Source organism: Castor canadensis, chromosome 8, assembly GCF_047511655.1.
Source record: "Castor canadensis chromosome 8, mCasCan1.hap1v2, whole genome shotgun sequence".
In the NCBI taxonomy this organism is placed as follows: domain Eukaryota; kingdom Metazoa; phylum Chordata; class Mammalia; order Rodentia; family Castoridae; genus Castor; species Castor canadensis.
Window position 1 is genome coordinate 33,458,742 of NC_133393.1, and position 8,577 is coordinate 33,467,318.

At 35.2% G+C, this 8,577-nt stretch overlaps 1 protein-coding gene across 1 annotated transcript; it reads left to right on the forward strand.

Annotated features, from left to right (window-relative positions):
- The first annotated feature begins 1,777 nt into the window (after window positions 1-1,777).
- LOC109677677 (prolactin-like) lies at window positions 1,778-7,212 on the forward strand. Its single transcript, XM_020153534.2, has 4 exons — window positions 1,778-1,793; window positions 2,945-3,033; window positions 5,457-5,632; window positions 7,054-7,212. The coding sequence occupies exons 2-4, from the start codon at window positions 2,994-2,996 to the stop codon at window positions 7,210-7,212; spliced, it is 375 nt and encodes a 124-aa protein (XP_020009123.2). The 5' UTR covers window positions 1,778-1,793; window positions 2,945-2,993.
- The last annotated feature ends 1,365 nt before the right edge of the window (window positions 7,213-8,577 follow it).

Below are 8,577 nucleotides of genomic sequence, written 5' to 3' on the forward strand. Positions count from 1 at the left end.
ATCTCAGTGTGGTTTTGATTTGCATTTCCTTGATGGCTAAGGATGTTGAATATTTCTTCACGTATATATTGGCCATTTGTACTTCTTTTGGGAAGAATTTCTTCAATTGATTTGCCCATTTACCAATTGGATTGCTTTTGGTTTTTTGTTTTGGGGGGCTTTTTTGGTGTTCAATTTGTACAGCTTCTTATATATTCTGGGTATTATTGATCTGATGAATAGCTGCAAAGATTTTCTCCCATCTGTGGGTTGCCTCTTAATTCTGATCACTGAATCTTTTATTTTGCCAAAATTTCTTATTTTGATATAATTCTATTTATCAGTTCTTGTTCATATCTCCAGAGCAATTGCTGTCCTATTCAAAAGGAGTTACCTATGCCTATAACTTCAAGAGTCTTCCCTATGTTTTTCTATAATAGTTTCAAAGTTTCAGGCCTTAAACTTAGATATTTTGGGTTGATTTTTTACAAAGTTAAAGAATAGAGTTCCAGGATCACTCTTCTAAATGTGAATATCCAGTTTTCCCAGCACCGTGTGTTGAAGTGCCAGTCTTTCCTCCAACTATGATTTTTGGCACCTTTGCCAACAATCAGATGGCTGTAGCTGTGCAGGCTTCTTTCTAGATGTTTTACTCTATTCCATTGGACTATTTGTCTATTTCTTTGTCAGTATCATGCTGTTTTTGTTACTATGGCTCTATAGTATAATTTTAAGTCAGCATTGTTTAGGAGTGCATTGGTTATTTGGGGTCTTTTGAGATTCTGTATGATTTTACAATTGGTTTTTCTATTTCTAAAAAAATGACCTTGGAGATTTTCTGGGAATTGCATTGAGATTGAGCTTGGTTCTGGTTGTACAGACATTTTCAAAATATTAGTTCTGCTTATCCATGGGCATAGGAACTCTCCTTTTCCTAGTGTCTTCTTCAATTTTTCTTCAAGGTTTCATAGTTTTCATTTAGAGGTCTTTCACATATTCATTAAGTTTATTTCTAGATATTAAATTTTTTAAGCTTTTGTGAATGGTATTACCTTCCTGATTTCTTTCTCAGCCTGTTCATGGTTTCTGTAGGGGTCTAATAAAATATAAGAAATTATGTGAATTTTCAGGTATTGGCTAAGACTTGATTTATGTCCTAAGATATGATGTATTTCAGAGAAATTTCCATGGGCTGCTGAGAAAAATGTGTTTCCTAGTCTGTGTCTTTCAGAGAACTGAGACCATAAACATGCAGAATTATTATTGAAAGTTACAATTCTTCTAAGTATCTTTTGCTGTGCAGTGTAGTTATCATGAATTGCTTTAGTTTCTGTTTATTTTGGAAGGTCCTTATTTTTCCTTTGATTATGAAGGATTTTTTTTCCAGGTACAGTAACCTAGGTTCACAGTTATCTTTTTTCAGGGCTTGAAATATATTAATCCATGTCCTCTTTGCATTTTAAAGTTCTGTTGAGAAATCTACTGCTCCTCTGATAGGTTTGCCTTTCAAGGTGTTTTCATACTTCTGTCTTGCACCTTTCAATACACTTTCCTCATTCTGGATGTCTAATGACCTAAGTATAATATGAAGTAAGAAGGATGTTTTCTGGTACAGGGAGTCTGAAAGGCCTATTCCCCACCAGCAACAAACACAGATTGCCTGAAGACAGTCCCTGAAGGCTGAATACCATGCTGGTTTTTTGTTTTCATATGACTGTAAGGTGACTGGACCTGGACTTTATAAGGGAGCATGTGGCCTGCCACCAGTATATCTTTCACTGCAGTGGATCCCACTTGCTTCTCTGCAGGACCAGGTAAGACTCTCTCCCTCTGCTTGACCATCTTTCATGGCATCTCTAAACAACACAGTTTGATAGGGTTCCCTCTACTCCTGAGCCATGACTATTGCTTGTTCTCTAGCCCCCAGAGAATCTCAGTCTCAATCCATAGCCTTAACCAACCCTTTCTCAAGAAGTCACCTTACTGTGGCAGTCTGAGATGAGGGGAGTGACAAAATGTCTACCTTCACAAAGGCTAGCCTTCTACACCAGAGCAGTCATTGTCTTCCAAATCCTTTCATTGGATTTAAGGAGGTGTGGGCTTATCTTGCAGCTAGAATTTCCAGTTTGCTGTCAGGTGCCTCTGACTGACCTTGTGATTGGGTCTTCAGCTTTCCCTCTGCCTCTCAGGGAGCCAAGGATGGGCTTGGAACTGTTTGCTCTTTTTCTCTGTTGCCTAGCTTTGTTTGTGCTTTTCTGATTTCTGCCATCTCTTTCATATCTCTTCATATATATAAAAGAGATAAACTTACAACTTCATATATATGTATACATATACACACACACATTTAAAAACACTATACATAATATACATATATATTGAAACAAAGGATTCATTGGGGATAAAATCAAGACAGAATACATTTTATAAAATAAAGTATGATATAGATATGTTATTGAAAATGGACTAAATAGAATTGTAAAAGCAAGAAAAAACAAGGAGATTCAATCGGAGCATAATCAGAATTTATTTTTTATCTTCTGGTATAAAGGACATAAATTTTTAAAACTCAATTGACTTATAAATCTTGAATGAGAAATTGTACAACTCACAATACATGATGAGACCATTTTAAGTTAAATATAATGCTATATTTTCTGACATTGCAGAGAACTAAAGGTAAATTTTAAAGTAATGGGGTTCTATAGTTTTTTATATCTTCTACCCCAGCAGTCTACAGATCTCACATTCATCAGTTTTCTCATTTCCTTTTGTTCTAATTAATCAAAATCCTTCATTTCAGGCCAGTATGTCTTCCTAAATATGAATAAGAAATAAAATAGCATTTGGTGTTTGAGATTATGGGGGTCATCTTAATGACAGAAATGGGTTACTGGAAAGGGAGAATGTCTGATTAAATATACTCATAAACAAGTCAGAGGTTTATAAGCCAACATCTTCACAGGAGAAAGTTGTACAACTCCCAGGTCTTCTCAGGTGAAGTGTGTTCCCGGATGACCACCACCATGGACAGCAAGCAGTCATCATGGAAAGGTATGTGCAACTGCTCAATGGCTTTGTGAACAATCTGGTGTTTGAGGTAAAATAATGTGAAATTTTAAGTAATAACAAAAAGTTTAAGGCACACAGGGTTATAAGAGCCTTCTAATCATTATTCTAGAAAGCAATTGTACAAGGACACAATGGAATAGATCAGTCGTTCTTAAATATGGGATCTTCCTTCTCCTTGAGACATTTTGCATTATCTAAATTCAGGTAAAGCAGGAAAGGGTAGATTATACTGGTGTTCAATGGGTAGCAACCGGGGAGGCTGCTAAATATCCTTCAATGCATTCTTCATGGACATCTCCCAGAACATGAAATAACCCAACTCAAAAGACCAATGATTCTGAGATTAAGAACTATACTAGAATAAGACCTCAAGAGTTTATACATCCACACTGTCATACATCAGAAAAAAACAGTTTACACTTTCTGGCTCCTAGATCTCTTATATGAGTTACACCATTTGAATCAGCCTGAAGAAATCATTCTGAGTCATAATGCAGACAACGTTAGCAAATATGCATCTCATACTGCTTTGTCAATTTGGTTGAAGCCAAATGACATTTCACCAGGAAAAACAGGCAAGGGCTAACTAATAGGCTGCACTTTCTTGGTGATATTTTCTTTTTTCTTTTCTTTCCTTTTCATTTTCTATTTTTTGGTGGTACTGGGGTTTGAATTCAGGGCCTCATACTTGCAAGGCAGGCACTCTACCACTTGAACCACTGCACCAACCTTTGCTGACATTTGCAAGAAAAAAATTACTACTAACAACAAAATATGTTTTATGAAATGAATAATAAAAATATTTATCTAATTTACCTCATCTTAGACTATGAAAATCCACCAGATAATAAACACATAGATAATAGTTCTCATCATTAAGGAATATTCAGTTAGGAATTTCCTAGAGTACTAGTCTGCATTCTCTATTTTCAAAGCAAAATTCTTTTATACATGTAGTTAAACATCCATTCACCTATATTATATGACTATAACATACATTGAGCAACTTTTAGAAGCATTGTGCTTTTGAAAAGTGAAACATCTATAATATGAGTTATCTCACAAGATTATTTTAATTTTGTACCTAACAATTTGTTTAGTTACATTATAAACCAAACAACTTTTAAGTATATTTAAACTTACTTAGGATACTTGGAGTTAGTTTTTTTTTCACACATTAGTCTTTAACTTTACATTATTTTATATTAGACATTTCCAATTACATCTGTCAAAGATTCTGTGGAACTGAGAAATACATGTTTATATCAGAAGTTCTTGGTATTACTTCACTATGTTAAAGAGTGATATTAATTTGGCACCTATGTGCCATTTCTTTCCTTTCAGAGTGTAAATTATTGATATGCTAATGATAGATATCTGTCCATCTGCTGAGACAGCAAAGGGATGATAAAACCACCACTGATCCTTGTTAAGATTTTTAATGTGGGTGTTTGATAGAGCAGGAAAACGGGATATAATCAAGTTACCTAGGGCCTCTATTACCATAAAATCAAGGCAGAGTGTTGTTCTTTAAAAGTAATGGTAACAACCTCTACAAACACTGATCTCAGGAATAATGATGTGGTCCCTGATACACATGCAAAGTGAGGGCCCACAGGTGTGTATGATGTGACAAGGTGAAGACAAAGACCATGGTGTTGGTGTTCTGCCTGCCCAACCTGCTAATAAAGGGAGGGGAATCATTTAACCTCTGAGCATTCTATTTCATCAATATGATTTAGTGATAATTATGAAGTCCCAGTATATTCACAGGAACGTTGTAAAGCCCAAATTTTGAAAAAAAAATCTGAATGGTTTGGCAAATTTTCAGACAAATGTGTGGGATTATAATGGTGAGTTAGTCATCCAGCCTACAGCATCATTTTTATGATAGGATTCTTTTCATAATCCATATTAGCAATCAAGCATTCATGAGTTTATTCTTGTCAGCCATGAAGATAAAACACACCAATGAACTGCAGTGTCTTTGTCACATTAGAGCCCGAAATGTAAATATTGGACATTGACTTAAAAAATTATAAACTCTGATGACCAAAAATCTGCAGAGACACCCAAGACATTATATTATCTTCAGTGAATGACTTAAACACCCTGCTTCAGAATTAATTTAAGCTCCAAATGTTTACAAAGTATACAATTCCTTCTGGAAGCAATACAAAAATGCAGGAAGTCACCCACTTCTCAAACTACATATCTGTACAAATACAATTATATATCTAAATTGACACAGTGGAAGGTGTTGCTTCTTCTCCCACCCCAGCTGTACTAGCAATTCCTGTAGAAAAGGACAGTGCTGAGGGAGAAAGTTTCCCACAGCAGAATTACATCTGATAACCTCGGCAGAATAGATCATCTCAAAGTGGGTTGTGTTTTTGTTTACACAGGATCACTCCTGCTGCTGCTGGTGTTAAACCTCCTTCTCTGCAAGAATGTGGCTGCCAGCCCTGCCTGTGCAGGTGGGGCTGCGAACTGCCGCTTGAGCCTCCAAGACCTGTTCACCCGTGCAGTCGCCCTGTCTGACAACATCTATAAAGTTGCTGAAGACACATTCAGGGACTTTGTAAGTATCCCACTCATTGCTTCTTCCCAAAAGAAGCCTTCATGCCAAGGATAGGACTGTATGCAATTTAATAAAGTAAATCTCATGAACCAAATTGTAAATACTATATCGTTAAGTAAAAGAAGGCATCAGATAATAAAAGATGCAAAAAAGGAGAAAGCTCCAAGTTTCATGAAAGTTCAAAGATTCTCAAAGAATGCAATGATTTTTATAGATTTTCTTTAATTCATCTATTTATTAAAAATCTAAAACCAGGTGTTAAGCCATTTTTAGGTTAGAAGAAGAGCCAGATTTTTGTTCTTAGAAACCAGTCTCCCTGGGCATTCTGTAGATATTCAATAAACGACAATTGCATTGGATTGAACTGGGTGGATGGAATAGAATTAGGCTGAACTGAAGCCATGTCAGAAGGGGGAAATGCCAAACCAAAAAGAAAAAAAAAGGCTTTTCAGAATCCCCAAATGCTAGGAATCATTGTTTTAAGATTTCCAGTGCATGTGATAATTACAACACAAAGGCTGGTTTACAATTGGAAACAGAGTTTTTCTTCCTGATGAAGGTACTTTGAAAGTTGTATTTTAGGTCTTCTAGGTCAGGCAAGGAGCCCACAAAACATTAGGGATTCAGTATATCATTGGGCCTCCAGAGAATATGACTCAATATTTGCAATAAATATATATTCATAAAATTATTTTCACTCAAGACTTTTTCATTTATTCCTGGTTTTTGACTGTCCTTTATCTTCCATATCTTCCTAGTAATCCTTTTAAATTTTCACAATTTTCGCCAAATATTATTTTTAAACCATGAAGTTTATTATTTTATTCAGTTTTTAACCTGTTCATATCTTAATATTTCCTGAAAGTTATGCTCTGTTACTTTCGACTTACTTTGTCACACCAGTAATATTGAATTTTGAATTCATGATAAACTCGGTGAGGTACAGCTATGTGTATTCAGAGGTAATTGATAGAAAAATTGTAATTTTATAATGTCTGCTTAAAAGAGGCATATCTGTTGGACACACAAGAAAAAAGAGACTAAATGAATAAACAGATACTTATGTACTTTAGCGTTTGGTATTTAAAACACTTGACAGTTTGTAGTTTGGTAGCATTTAGTCCTTGCTTTTCAAATAGCAACCCAAAGGAAGGGTGAAAGGAAGGTTGTGACAATACAGGAATAGTAAAGAAGAGAAGAAGTTCAAAAATTTGAAATGTTAGATGAAAACAATGAGAATACAAACTAATCACAAAAAAAGTAGGCAAAAGGACTTGTTTGTTAATATTCCTTGGGTTCAAAATTATGCAGTGCTCTTTTTGAGAAAATTACCATCTACCAACTGTATGAATATTCTGCTAATGGATTAGCTTGTTCAATTCCCAAGATATAACTAATTGCATTTTCTCTATCATTTCTAGCAAAAAACATATGCCACTGGTCAGGAGTTCATTTCCAGGGCCATCAACAGCTGCAGCACTTCTTCCATTCCTACTCCAGTGGACAAGGACCAAGCCTTAAATAACAAGGTAACTCTTAAGCCCAGGTTTTCCACCAAAACAGCTGAGGCAGCATTCTAGGGTTGCTGTACTATAAATTATTAGAGTCACTAAAATTAGTATAGTAATCACATGTGCAGAGAAAAATGGAGGAAAAGAATGCAATCTAAGAATATTTACATTATGTAGCTGATAAATTATAAGTAAAAACAAATACTAGATAAGCCTAGAGTAGATCTATAAATTGTGCATGCAGAGGACAACATTTCACCCAATGCCTTATACCTAGGATTGCATACATCTTTCTGTAGGAATGTTTTGGGTGAGTTGGACATGCATGAGTAAATATCCACATAGGATAGTTGTAAGAAATGCAAATGCAGTTATGTAGTGCTCTTCCATTGACAGCACATTACATCCCTGATCACTGAATGATTTGAGTCCTCTTGTCTAAATTTACAAGACTCTTCTGGTTCTACTTCTTCTCTAACACTTACTTCCTCATTCTTCCCTGACTCTTCTGTCTCATGCTGCATCTTAATTGAAACACACCTTACCAAGCATGTCCTACAAATATTATGTTTCTTTCAGCAGAAACTCTAGTCTCTGTTCTGATGACAACAAAATCTACATATCAAACCAGCTCCAGTTTTTTACTGTTCTAATCTATCCTTCTGAAATAATGCCCTAACCAGTCTAAACATAGTTTAAAATAAACAAGATACACATGATATATATATATATATATATATATCTGTGTGTGTTTGTGTGTATATATATATATATATATATACATACCTCCACAAATATTCAGTTCTTTAAATAACCCAGTTTTATAACTTTAACAATACCTTACAGTTTGCATTTCTAAAAATTGTATTATCTACTGAAAATTTTTACATACACAGGAATAGCAAAGAGATATTTTAGTTCAACTTTTCCACAAAATAACATGTTACCACCCCGCTGTTTTTCACTTCCTTTAATGTGATGTTCAATGTGGTTGATCAGTCTGGAACACTTCTGAATACGGTCCGAGGCTTATTGTGCTCCTGGGAAGACCCTCTGCAGCACCTGACCACCACGGTGAGGGATATGAAAGAATTCCCAGCAGATATGATTAGAAGAGTCCAAGAGATTGAGTATAAAACACATCAACTTCAAGAGGGCGTGGAGAAGATAATCAAACAAGTGAGCAATCTTTGATACTTCTTTGATTTTCTCATCAATGAAAGAGGCAACCTCTGTGGTGGAAAATGTGTTTAAATTCCTCACTTTGCTAGAACAAATTTAGGCATTCAATGGTGTAGATGACAATACACATAAATTCTGATAGGTAATCTGATATATAAAAAATGTGCTTACTCTGTAAGAGAAAGGTCTGCAAGTCAAAATCTACAATTATCTCTGACTGCTATCTATTTGGCTCTCTAACTCAGACATCCT